Here is a 13,107-nt window from a genome sequence, read left to right on the forward strand (position 1 = left end):
GGGAGGGAGGGGGCGGGCCCTGGGAGGGAGGGAGGGGGCGGGTTCGGAGGAGCCGAGGCGGAGCTTCCCAAGGCTTTGAATCAAAGCTTGGGGCGAGACCCCGGCTCCCGCAGTTTCGGTTCTACTTTGCAGGCGTTTCTGTCGCCGCGGTCGCCCGAGGGTAAGGCGCTTTGAGAAATTCCTTTACTTTTCCTCTGGGAGGCAAGGGCCCAGGCCCCTCCTGGGCCTCCTCCTAGCGCAACACGCAGGTACCGAACTCTACTAACGGCCTCTCGGGGTGTCTGATGGGACTTAAAATCCTCTTTCGATGAACTCTTAGCCTCTCAGTCCACGCCCAGCTTCAGAGTAGGGCGTGAAGCAGCTAGGGCTATGGGTAGGCCACAGTCGCGGCTCCCCACCTGCCCCAACGGGGCATTCGCGCCCCCCGCCCCCCCGCCCCCAGGAGCCTGGAGCCACCCTTCCCTCAAGGCTCTCGTCCCCAAAGACGTACTCCAAAAATCTCCAAAAGTCCTCGCAGCTGAGGGGAGCCCGGGATCTCAGACCTAAGCCAGATGAGGCTACCTTTATTTTAGCCCAGAAGGTCAGAGTTCAGCTCACCATGCCCACTCATTTGACTCCACTCTTTAGGGGAGAATCTAGATTTTTAGCCTCGGTTCTTCCTCGTAAAGGACTGACCCAGACGTTGCCCCTCCCCCAGACATTCTTTCCCATCCCACCTCAGAAAGCAACATAGAAGTTTATGCTCCCTTCCACGACCTTTTTAGGGGTTTTTTAACCCACATCTGTGACCAGTCTAGCTTCATTTTTCTTTCTTGTTCCAAAGAATCCCTACCTTCCTATTACACCAGTACCTGCCCAAGTTCAGGAATGGAAGCTGGGAGACCCAGGCTGGGAGACCTCAGGCATTTCTGCCCCGGGGTGCTGGAGAGACATCTTCAGAATCATCTTGTCTCAGAGGATGAAGGCTGCTGCCCCCAAGCCAACCCTATCTAACTTCCTTCCTTGGTAATCAGTGACAGCTCAGCAACTTTTCCAGAACAAAATAAGTGCTCTGCTTTCACTTATGAAAGTCCCTTAAAGTGAAATAACCTCTGCTTTGCATTTCCCTCTCGGGAATTGAGCTGTCCTACAATAGAGAGAGGAGTTGAAATGCAGAGATTCGTGATCTAAGAGCCACGGGTAATGGCTTGAATTTCCGTACCTTCACTTCCTTAGGCTTGAGCTTGCTGAAATTGTGATGGGGCCCCTTGCCAATATTGAAAACCTAAAACCAGAGTGACACCCAACATCCACGCTAACTCAGTTTTGTTCTTTTTTCATCAGTGAAAAATATCCCTGAACAATGGGTGAGACGTTCTCCCAGCTGGCCTCTCAGGAGGATGAGAACAAATTGATCCTGCCCCCCGACCCAGCCTTTGGCAGCAAGGCTGCCAGCTACTCCAGCACCGGCAACAGCAAGCCTTTCTGTTCCTGTGTGCCTTGTGAGAGGGCTGCTGGTGCTGGCTTTGTAACTTGTCCCACCTGCCAGGGCAGTGGGGAGATTCCTCGAGGTGAGTAACCGCAGGCCCTGGAAGTAGCCTGGGATCCAGGAAAGGCTCTTAACAGCCAGCTGGCCAGCGCCAGGCCCCTCTGAGTCTCCCTGGATGGTGTTAGGTCATCGGGCTCCTAGTCCCCCAGTTTCAGGCTGGTCCAGGGAGATTCTAACCCTCCCTGTGCTCTCTGCAGAGACCTCCCTCCTGCCCTGGTTGTACCACCCAACCCCAGGGGATTTCCAGCCTCTCTGCTTCCTTAGCAACCCTGCCGTAGGATTCAGGAAGTTACCAGTTTCTCCAAAGAAACCGGGCTTTTCTGACTTGTGGTGACTTGCAGAAATTCTTCACCCATGTCAATGAAAATCTCACCTCCATTTGAGAAATGGCAAAACTAAGCTGCCAACAGCCAGTGTCCCCAGTCCTGCCCTGGGTCAGAGATAGTGTGCTTCTGAGACTGCTCTGGGATGGAGGGGTGCTTCTCGCAGGCTGATACAGGAAACTTGTCGTGAACACTTCGTGGCTCTCCTCACCCTCTTTCTCTCTACAGAGCTAGAGAAGCAGCTGGTGGCCCTTATCCCCTATGGGGACCAGAGGCTGAAGCCCAGGCACACGTAAGCCCCTCTTCCTACCCCAGTTCTGCAGGCATTGCCCATGGAGGCAATTCCTCTTTGTCATCCCACCCAATGTGCCCTCCTCTACTAAATTTTCTCCATTGGTTCTCCTCCAAAACCCTGAGCCTCACTGGGCTCAGACATATTAGCACCCTGTTTCCACAGATTTTCCTAGTTAAAGAATCTCAGGGCACAGCAGACCACCTGAGGTCAGTTAGCATCCAAAGCATCACTGCTTCCAAGAAGCATGGCTCCCTCTTGAAGACAGAGAGGACCTCTTGACTCTGCAAGTCCTTCCAGGATAGAGGGAGTTGCCATTGGTTTAGTTGCCATTGGTTTGGGGAAGTGATTTTTCCTAAGAACTTCCTTTGCTATGGCAGTTCAGACCTGCTTGTTCTCTTCCCCGTAGAGATGGAAAGCCAGCTACTCCCTGACCTGGGACCCTTCAGAACCTCAGAGGCAGCCCTGAGTTTCACTGTGGGGGCCTGTGACTCTGTCTGTCATCTGGGTCATTTGACATGAATCCCTGCAGCTCCTCCTCCCAGGGTCCTCAGCTTCCATCTGGGAGCCATCACCCAGCCTTCCCCCACCACTGCATCAGAGTCCAAATCTGGCAGTGCCCCTTAGAAGGTGCTACCAAGGTGCAGTCTCTTTAATGCGTATTATAATTTTGAATTAGATGGACAGATGATGTCTGTTTCTGAATATGAGTATTAAAATTCAGAACTCTCAAAATTCATGTGGACTTCTTCCAGTGATAGCTGGCCAATTGCTGGCATTGGTTTAGCCTTTGACTACGCGCCAGGACCAGGGATTGGTGGCTTTTCCTGCGTTAGCCCATAACAGATTGTATGAGGTAGGTAGGTACGATGAATTATCTCCCATTTTATAGACAAGGAAACTGAGGCTTAGGGCTTAAATGGGTTGTTCAGAGTTACTGGGCCAGTGGGTACAGAGAGCTGGGGTTGGACACCAAGCTGCTGGCTTCTCAGTCCTGTGCTTCTCCCCACTCTGGGCCACCCCTGACTCTAGGCTGGTCCTCCACACCTGAGGAGCTAAGTGTCCAGTTGTGAGGGGAACTCAGAGGAGAGCCTTGTGTACAGAGAAGAGTATCTGAACACCCCTGGCCAGGTTGCTTCTGTGTCCAGACTTCTCCACTTCCCTACCCGGGTCCTGCTTTCCCACAGGAAACTCTCCGTGTTCCTGGCAGTGTCCATCTGTCTGGTGACCTCGTCCCTCATCGTCTTTTTCCTGTTTCCCCGGACAATCGCCGTGCAGCCTGTGGGCCTCAACTCCTCCACGGTGGCCATTGATGAGGCCAATGTCTACCTCAACATAACGGTGGGTGGGTGCCTGTGCCCCTGGGCTCCGACCCCACCTTCCAGGCAGCACTCCTCTGAAGCCCTTGTCCTGTGTTCTGACCTTGAGCATGGGTAGCCAGGGATCTTACGGCACTCAGAGGATGTCAGAAGCCTGGGGAGAAGCCCCTAACAGATTGTGTAGGATTGGAATTGTGAGAGGTTAGAATTGAGGCCAGAGCAGTATTAGGGAGTGGTATGCCTGAGACTTTCCGGGTGGGCAGGGAACAGAAAGAGCCTTGCAAGGTGAGACTGCTTTTTGAGACAGCTTAATGTCCCAGTATTCTTGCCTGGAGAACTCCATGGACAGAGGAGCCTGGCAGGCTACAGTCCATGGGTCACAAAGAGTCGGACAAGACTGAGCGACTAACACTTTCACTTTTATGGTCTTAGTTAACAGTGACCCTGTGTCATTAAAAGCCCCTTCAAGAGGCTCCTGGCACTGGTGCCCCAGCAGCTGAAGCTCTCGCTTGGGGATGGGGCTCAGTCAGGCTGGGGGTTTTTGAAACTGTTTGACTTCTTCTTGCCAAGGATGGTTACTCTCACCCCTCCCTTTCCCTGTCTTCCTCCCCAGAGTATCTTGAATATCTCCAATAACAATTACTGCCCTATCACTGTGACCCAGCTGACCATCGAGGTTCTGCACCTGTCCCTCGTGGTGGGACAGGTCTCCCACAGCCTCCTTCTCCACATCGGCTCTTTAGCCACTGAACAGGTGACTCCCTCTCGCTGGCCAGCCCCACACCGCACAAGTGTGTGGACACAGGTGGTGGGGGGAAGGGGGCGGCTGCAGTTGGGGCTAACCCTATGACCATTTGGTTGACAGATATTTTATGCAGTGGCCAACAAGATATGGGATAAAAACACATAGTGAGTAGCCCTTGATCTCTTCTCCCTCACCTCCGTCCTGGTTGGAAACCCAGTTTGAACCCCCACCAGATTTCTTGATTGCTTAGCAACCCTGCAGCCAGCATTTAGCCTGCACGCTTATAGCCAAGACTGCAGTGTGCAAGTGTTCAAGGCCCCCAGCATCTGCCTGTTTGGAGCGGGATTGAAATGAAAACCAGGCTAGAATTGGGTTAATCCTTACAATATGTGGGACTTCGCTTGTAGCTCAGTTGGTAAAGAATCTGCCTGCAATGCAGGAGACCTGGGTTCGATCCCTGGGTTGGGAAGATTCCCTGGAGAAGGGAAAGGCTACCCACTCCAGTATTCTGGCCTCGAGAATTCCATGGACTGTATAAACCCATGGGGTCGCAGAGGTGGACACGACTGAGTGACTTTCACTTTCACTTTTACAATATATGACTTTGGGCTCTTCAGCCTGACTCGCTGTTTTCTACTAAGGGAATGGCCAGCACATGCCTGGGCCAAGCCAGTGGGGGTTGGGGGAGTGATGTGCTCACCTTAGGCAGAGGGAGCGGGAAGGGGTGGGAGTGGCCTGGGTCCTTGCCCTCCCCATGGAAAGGAGGCCAGGGGCCTGGGACTGCAGGTGTCCTCTGAACTGACAGGCTGCTCAGTGTGAATCGTGGTCCCGTGTTCTTCCTCTCTGTCTTTCTCAGCAAAATCTGTACCTGGCTGGAAATCAAAGTCCACCACGTGCTTTTGCACATCCAGTAAGTAGGATTTGAAGCCCTGGTATCCCCTCTCTCACTTCCTTTTTTTTTTTAAGTTACTTATTTTGGCTTTGCTGGGTCTTAGGTTAAGCATGCGGGATCTTTAGTTGTGACATGTGGACTCTAGTTCCCTGACCAGGGATTGAACCTGAGTCCCCTGCATGGGAAGCTCAGAATCGTAGCCACTGGACCACCAAGGGAACCCCCTCTCTCCCACCTCTGACTCCAGCTCCCCCTAGTGGGAAGGAAGTCATCCAAGCTGACTCCATGAATCTGTTGGCTCTTGATAGTGGCAGGTCCAGCCCTTCCTCTAGGGTCCACCTTGCTTCTGAGCTGTTGATGGGACACACGTGGAGCTGCCCGGGACCCCGGGTGGGGCAGCTGTCCCAGGAGCCATGACAGAACAGGAAGCCAGCCCTCCCCAGAGAACAGAGCAGGGCCAGGGCTTTCCTCTTCCTCCCAGACACAGTACCAAAGCCTCCTTTTCCTCTCCAGGGGCACCCTGACCTATTCCTACCTGAGCCGTTCCGAGCAGCTGGTCTTCCAGAGCTATGAATATGTGGACTGCCGGGGAAACACGTCTGTGCCCCACTTGCTGGTCTCTCACCCACCGTGACCCATCTGCTGTCCTCAAGCTCCCGTCACCTGCCCGCCTGGTCTGTACCTCCCACAACTCCGTGGTGCCCAGTAGGACCATAGTGACTTTGCCAAAGGAAAAACCCTGCTTTATCAGACCCTCCCCACCCCATGCACCCGCAGCAGAGGAAGCTTCCTGTGGAAGTTAACTTCATATACACTCACACACCCCTACATACTCTCTCTCTCACACATAGACCCATACACACAGTGTCTCTCTCTCTCTCACACATACACACACAAATACACACACACACACCCACTCTCTGATTTTCACAGTATCAGAAGCCTGATTCTTCTAGAGGCCAGCAGCAGAGGCCTCTGGTTATGTTTTGAGGAAAGTCTGACCCAGAGTTTCCTCAGAGCTGCCTCAGAGGCATGGAGCAGCACCCACCTTCCTATGCTGAGCACCGTGGTTGCCTGATTCCTCCAGGGAAGGCCTTCTTCCTGCCTGAATGCAGAGAAAACTTTCATTTTAGCTGGTTTGACTCCACGGATCCTTTTCCAGTTCTCCGCCCAGTGATGGGAATGACTTAGGGATCAGCCTGTGCTGTCCTCAGGGCCTTTCGCTTTGGTCACGTGACAGATTGTTGGTGATGGCCTGCTTCTCTCCTGGTAACTTGTTGCCCACCTTTTGGCCAAGGCCCTTTGGCTCTGCCTCCTTCCTGGTTGTAGATGGTCTGGGTCCCCAGAAACACAGAGCTGTTCTGCAGCTAAAGCTTCTCTTCTCCATAAGACACTTTCATTAATATTATTCTCTGCACCAGAGTCATGTAAAAAGGTATTTATTGAAGGAGGTCACAACCCTGAGCCCATGTGCATGGACACAGGTCAGATGGTGCCAGCGTCACCTTTACCGTGGTTCCTATCACTCAGACAGGCAGAGAGATGAGCTTGGACGGTGGGGAAAGCTGAATGTGAAGTAGGAAGGATGGAGAAAGGGAAGTGGGGACAGAACCTGATGACTAGCTGACCAGGGGACAAGAGGAAGGGAGGAGTTCATGCCGTCTGCACGCTTTCATGCCTGAGTAACTGGGGTCAAAGTGGTGCTGGCAACAGCGTGAAAATCCATGAAGTCCAGCCTGGAGCTTGTGCTGTGTGGAGTTCGGAAAATGTAAAGGATTTATATTGTATTCACTAAACTGTACTTAACAGTGTTTAAAAAAGAAAAATAAAGGTGTCCTATAATTGGGAAGGGAGCTGCTGGTGGACACTCCCCATCTCACAGCCTATTTCTTAATGTCCAGGTGGGCATCAAGGTGTCTTCCCCAGTCCCTGAGCCCCTCGGGAACATGCCCTGCTTCTCTGGCTTCTCTCCCTTTCTCTTGTTATGTATCTCTGAAGTCCCATCCAACTTTAATATTCTTGTTCTGTGTCCCCACCCTCCCCACACCTCCCCCAAGTGCTCCTCTCAAGAAACACTGCACTGAGAGGTTCCTTTGTGCATGCTAAGTCACTGCAGTCATGTCTGACTCTGCAACACTATGGACTGTAGCCTGCCAGGCTCCTCTGTCCATGGGATTCTCCAGGCAAAAATACCGGAATGTGTTAATTTCCCACCCAAAGGCCATGCTACAATGAAAGGACCCAGGCACCGTCCCCCCTTACCAGTCAAGAGTGGAAGAGGGGATGAGGCTGGGGGACCCTACCTGTCAGTTTCAGGAAGTGGGGAGGGGGATATCTGGGGGCTTTAGAGCCTCTTAGCTGTTTCTGCTACATGGAAAAACTGAGACCCAGGGAGGAAGAAGCCTATGGATTTGGGGGGGGCCAGTCCCCCTCTTCCTAAGGTCAGGTGTCCTGTGCCTGAGACTACAGTCCCCCTTTCCTCTGAGTTCTTTATCTCTGTCCCTGCCTCTCATCATCAACAGCGGCATGCCCACAGTGGACCAGACTGATGCTGGACTTGGGGCAGGGGGTCCCTGTCTGCCACTTCTTCCTATCACTGCCCCAGGTCTGCTCTGGTGTGATACAACCCCTCCTCCCCCAGCTGTATCTCAGTAAGCATCCTCCAGGGAGCCAGGCTGATGGCTCCAATGAGAGTCATGAACCTGAGCTCCCGACAGACCTATCATTCCTAATAAGGGCCAGTAGTGGAGCTGTAGACTTGAGGGGCGCAAAGCCAAGTTCTCCCATAGGCTTTACCTGGAGAAGCAGGGACTTAACCTTCCACTTTCTTCCCACAGTCCCTCCATCCTCTTCCTGCCCCTCCTCCTCATCCCAGTCTCACAGAGCCTGACCAGTCTCTTTGATTCTTTCCAGGAAGAAATCACATTTTATTCCTGGCTCAGCTCCTCTGCCAGAGTGGATCAGGAGGGGACTGGCTTTTGAAGTGGAGGTGTTGCTGGGTGGTAAGAAGGTCAGGTTGCTTATCTGATTTTTTGCTGATGGCCAGTGGGATCTTGGTGTCTATTTCTGAATCACCACTGCTGGATGTAATTCGTTGACTGAGAAGGAGGAGAGACAGGAGGCAAAACAGGTCAGCAGTTCCCAGGCCCACTGGTTTTGCTTACTGTATTAAGTAAGCCCTTTGAAGCCAAAGGAATCAAAGTGAAATGTAGTGAATAGCCCAGTCCTCATCTTAAAGGACTAGGATCGGGTTCTCCCATCCTTGGCACCTGTGTCAGGAAGAAAAAAAAAACCTTTCCAAAGCTCATCCTGTTTTATGTAATTCCCAAGACTCTCAAGAGTCTTCATGGGTTTGATGGGTCTACAGTTAGCGGACACTAAGCTAAGTGCTTCAGATGCCTTCCCTTTTAATCCAGTCCTCATGACAGCTCTACTGTGGAACTGGTATCATTCTCCTTTAATGGATGGGCAGCTGAGACTCAGTGAGTCATGCTGCCAGAGAGTGGTGATTCTAGCTGAGAACCATACCTCTTACTTCAGGTCTTACCTCCCTCCTGCCTAGTGGACTCTATCCTAATCAGCCCCTAGATTTTGCTTCTTTTGTACCTGTCCAGCCTTCTCAGCTAGACTGTCAGCTCCTTCACTTACACTTAGGGCTGAGCAGTGGGGCCTACCGAGACATTCTTATGGGCAAGGAATGGAGGAATGGGCCATCCAGAAATGACTGAACAGCTTCAATCCCCTCTCCCAACTTCTGCCAAGGAAGCCTTTCTAGACTCCCCCCACACTTAAACGCAAGCACACTCAGACACGCAGCCAGAAGCTATCTGGCTTTCACACTCTGAATCTGTCTCACCGTGAATCGTGAGTACTTGGTTTGCATATCTGGGCTACATTTCTTATAACCTGATGAGGAAACAAAGCACAATTACTCATCTGACAGTTTCTGAGAACAGAACACGACACAGCTGGATTCTTTACCAGGCAGGCCATGGCCCCTATCTAAGGCAAGGCACAGACCCAGCCCACACTGAAAATTCTCTACCAGAAAGCCAGCCTGTGCGTCCCTGTTCCAGACCCCACAGGGCTCAGGGTATTGTTGCTAAGCCTACAACTCATCTCCCGCCCTCTGTTGGCTCCCTCCCCCGTCTGTCCCCCTCACCCTAGAGGAGGGACTGACAACTTCTGAGCCACCCTTTGTGGAAGTTGGCAGGTTTCTCTGTCGCCCTAGCTTGGCACAAAGCCACTCAGAGACAGCGACTCCCAAGTAAAGGAGATTCCCCCAAATATGGAATCTGGGCCCTCACCAGGGAGGGACTCCTTCCTCACTACCTCCTGCTGCAGGGCATCTTACCAGGACCATGAGGGTTGGTCACCTCTCCTTGGTATGTGTCCTTGTGGGGACCTGGCCTCTGGGAATCCTGGAGGATGTACTGGGAGGTGCCCTGAGTAAGACGTTCTTGGGCGTTTTGCTGCTTTGGCTGAGGCGGCTGTGGTGGCTGCTGGGGCACCTTCGGTGGCTGTGGCATCGGTGGCAACTGTGATTGCGCCAGGGGTGGCTGCAACTCCTGCCGGGTCTCCTGAGGTGGCTGGGTTTTCTTCTCACATTGACGTTCCTCTTCTTGGAGTTTCTTCAGTTCCTGGAAAGAAGCCCCCAACAAGTGGAACCCTCCTCCCACCCCACCCAGTCACCACCTTGCCAGAGACACTGCAGGAAGCAAGACAAGGGAATCCTGAGGCGGAGGTGGCTGCAGGGTCTCTGTTCCCTGGAGTTGAAGGCTGAGCCTGGAGCCTGAGCCATCTCGCCTCACCCACCCACACCCTAAACTGTTTCTATAGCAACAGTGCCCCCGGCAGAGCCCCTGCCCAGTAAACACAGCCTCTGACCACCTACCTCCTAGCTTGAGAGCTGTGTGCACTGAAAGCCATTTGCAGTGCCAGAGAGTAAAGAATAATCTCTTACGAATGCCTGGAAACAGCACTGTCCAGTAGAAATTTAATGGGTACCATATTCGGAGATGAATGCTTTCACTTTCATGTATAATTTAAAATTTTCTATTAGCCACATAACAAAGGAAGAATAAATAGGTGAAACTAAGTATAACAATGTATTTTATTCAACCCAGTACATCCAAAACATAAAATCAATATGATAATATTGATAGTTGATAGTGTTTGTTTTTGTACTAAGTCTTCAAAACACAGAGGGCATTTTATACTCAGCAGCACATCTGAATTTAGACATTACATTTTTCAAAACGTGTGGTTGCAGGGCTTCCCTGGTGGCTCAGTGGTAAAGAATCCGCCTGCCAATTCAGGTGACACCAGTTCGATCCCTGACCCGGGAAGATCCCACATGCCGAGGAGCACCTAACCACAACTGTTGAGGCTGTGCTTTGCAACAAGAGAAGCCACTGCAATGGGAAGCCTGTGCACTGAGACTGGAGAGTAGTCCCTGCTTTCCGAAACTAGAGAAAACCCGGAGCAGCAAGGAAGACCCAGCACAATGGTAAATAAATAAATTAATAATAACAAAAATGTTTGATCAAGGGATTTCTCTAGTAGTCCAGTGGTTAAGAATCCACCTGCCACTGTGGGGCCATGGGTTCCATCCCTGGTCCAGAAAGATTCCACATGCCATGGGGCAACTAGGCCTGGGCACAACTTCTGAACCTGCACTCTAGAGCCCACCAGCCATGCTGAAGCCCATGCGCCTAGAGCCTGTGCTCCGCACAAGAGAAGCCACCGCAATGGGAAGCTCTCGCACTAGAGAAAGCCTGCTTGCAGCAACGAAGACCCATCACAGCCCAAAATAAAACAAATTCATTTTAGAAAGGCAAGTTTTACAAAATAAACTTGATCAATATTTCGAGTTCATATAATTTACAATCAAAAAAGTAGATTTACATACCCAAGTTGTTCCAAACATACTTAAAATTTTGCCAGTATGTAAAGTGGATATTTGTTTTAAAATTTATACTTAAATGTATGTAAAATTTAAAATTCAGTCCCTCAGTCTCTTAGCCACGTCTCAGGACTATAGCACACAGGCTGGTAGCCACCGTATCAGACAGTGCAGCTTTAAAACCTCCTGTGCCTGACCACTCAGTCCCACATGAGGCCTCAGCCTAGCATAACCACAAAGCTGAGTCACCCCAATGCACACACACACATCTATGACATCAAAGGAACTTGCTTTCCTCCAGCTCCCAGCAAAACAACATTCGCCAGATAATAGCTTCCTGGGGATCTGTTTTCCCTCCCCATCTCCTCCCTATCCCTGGAAGGACCCCGGTGAACCCGGCCCCTCTCTTGCACCTGCTCTTGCTGCTGCTGGGCCATCAGCCACCTCTTCCGGTCCAAAGCCATCTGCCGCCGACGGGCCTCCCAGTGGTAAGCGCTGCCCATGACAGTGAGGGTGACAGAAGGGAGGGGTGACAGAAGGCAGAGGGGTGGGGGCAGGCAGAGCCCAGGAGGCTGCCACTGCCCCCACCACTTCTGTTTCCTCTCTCCTCAACCCCGTGGCCTGCGACCAGAACCACCTCACAATGTGACCACTACCAAGGCAACTGGGCCGGCCCCCCTCCCCTGCCATGGGAAGGCGGGAGGTGTTCTTCCCAAGCCTCCCAGGGAACATCTGTAAAGCACCTTTCTCTCCGGGGCCCTGGGCAGGTAGAAGACAGCTTCCCACCTTAGCTTTGAGTTTCAGTGGACCCCAGGGACAATTCCCAAGTGGTCTGACTTTTCTCTCTGGTTTCTTTCTCCTACCCACCCCAGGATTTCAGCATCTTCATCTGGCCCTCTGCTGACCTCTCCCTCCCCTCCTGCTTCAGTCCTCCATCTCCTCCCCCTGTGCTAAGTCAAGAAAATGCAAGGACTTCCCTGGTGGTCCAATGGTTAAGAATCCACCTGCCAATGCAGAGGACATGGGTTCGATCCCTTGTCCAGGAAGATTCCACACGCTATGGGGCAACTAAGCCTGTGTGCCTCTACTGAAACCCATGAGCCTAGAGCCTGGGCTCCATAACAAGCCACCGCAATAAGAAGCCCGCGCACCACAGCTGAAGAGTAGCCTCGGCTCTCAACAACTAGAGAAAGCCCAAGTGCAGCAACAAAGACCCAGCAGAGCCACAAAAAAAATTTTTTTAATTAAAAAAAATCCAACTAACCTTCACTGGGGTCTGAACTCTGTGAATACATGGTGTCTTATTAGAAATTACCCTAATCCTGGGGACTTAATATGCTGGGCTCAAGTCAACCCTCTATCTCTTCTTCTGAACTTGGGCTCAGTCTTACCTCTCTGAGACTCCCATTTCCTCACCTGGAAAACCAGAAAGGTAGTACTTGTTACAGTCCTCACAGGGTTCACACAGAACCAAATGGATTAATAGATGAGAAATATATGAAATGAAGTATAAAACTGCTGAGCTACAGGTTAGGATTTTTTATTATCCTACTTAATTTGCACCCTGTTGAGGAAAAATTCATCCTCTGGGCTTCTAGGTACTTTGGCTGGTCTAATAATCAAATGGACACAAGACAGATGACATGCATGCATGCTCAGGCACTCAGCTGTGTCCAGCTCTTTGCAGCTCCATGGACTGCAGCCTGCCCAGACTCCTTTGTCCATGGAATTTCCCAGGCAAGAATACTGGAGTGGGTTGTCGTTCCTTCTCCAGGGGATCCTCCCAATCCAGGGATTGAACCCATGTCTCCTGCGTCTCCTCCATTGGCAGGCAGGTTCTTTACCACTAAGCCCCTTGGAAAACCCCTAAGACAGATGGACAGGAGCAAAACAAGTGTAATTACATATATTCAGGGATCCCATAAGAATATATAAGGGCCTGGGACCTCCCCTTGTGGTCTAGTGGTGAAGAATCTACCTTCCAAGGCAGGCAATTCAGGTTTCATCCCTGGTTGGGGAACTAAGATCCCACATGCCCCAGGGCAACTAAGCCCAGGTACCTCAACTAGAGAGAAGCCCAAGCTTTGCAGGTAAGACCTGATT

At 51.6% G+C, this 13,107-nt stretch overlaps 2 protein-coding genes and 1 long non-coding RNA gene across 5 annotated transcripts; 2 read left to right on the top strand and 1 right to left on the bottom strand.

The window, feature by feature from the left end:
- The first annotated feature begins 27 nt into the window (after positions 1 to 27).
- Positions 28 to 6,966, top strand: TMEM106A (transmembrane protein 106A). 3 transcript variants are annotated; one of them, XM_043904740.1, is made up of 8 exons: positions 28 to 160; positions 1,324 to 1,550; positions 2,080 to 2,143; positions 3,331 to 3,484; positions 4,076 to 4,216; positions 4,328 to 4,371; positions 5,064 to 5,117; positions 5,613 to 6,966. In XM_043904740.1, the coding sequence occupies exons 2-8, from the start codon at positions 1,343 to 1,345 to the stop codon at positions 5,731 to 5,733; spliced, it is 786 nt and encodes a 261-aa protein (XP_043760675.1). In that variant the 5' UTR covers positions 28 to 160; positions 1,324 to 1,342; the 3' UTR covers positions 5,734 to 6,966. The 3 variants fall into 3 exon arrangements, with proteins under 3 accessions (XP_043760675.1, XP_043760677.1, XP_043760676.1); XM_043904741.1 differs by having other exon boundaries at positions 127 to 248; XM_043904742.1 differs by lacking the exon at positions 4,328 to 4,371.
- A 1,036-nt stretch (positions 6,967 to 8,002) lies between these two features.
- On the bottom strand, positions 8,003 to 11,107 carry CCDC200 (coiled-coil domain containing 200). Its single transcript, XM_043904743.1, has 4 exons — positions 11,011 to 11,107; positions 9,454 to 9,739; positions 8,956 to 9,005; positions 8,003 to 8,197 (listed from the first exon to the last, which is right to left on the bottom strand). The coding sequence occupies exons 1-4, from the start codon at positions 11,026 to 11,028 to the stop codon at positions 8,171 to 8,173; spliced, it is 381 nt and encodes a 126-aa protein (XP_043760678.1). The 5' UTR covers positions 11,029 to 11,107; the 3' UTR covers positions 8,003 to 8,170.
- Positions 10,554 to 12,267, top strand: LOC122695177. The gene is made up of 3 exons (XR_006341318.1): positions 10,554 to 10,608; positions 11,306 to 11,492; positions 11,877 to 12,267. It is a non-coding gene; the product is annotated as an uncharacterized LOC122695177 (long non-coding RNA).
- Positions 12,268 to 13,107: the final 840 nt, after the last annotated feature.

Source organism: Cervus elaphus, chromosome 5, assembly GCF_910594005.1.
Source record: "Cervus elaphus chromosome 5, mCerEla1.1, whole genome shotgun sequence".
Taxonomy (NCBI): Eukaryota; Metazoa; Chordata; class Mammalia; order Artiodactyla; family Cervidae; genus Cervus; species Cervus elaphus.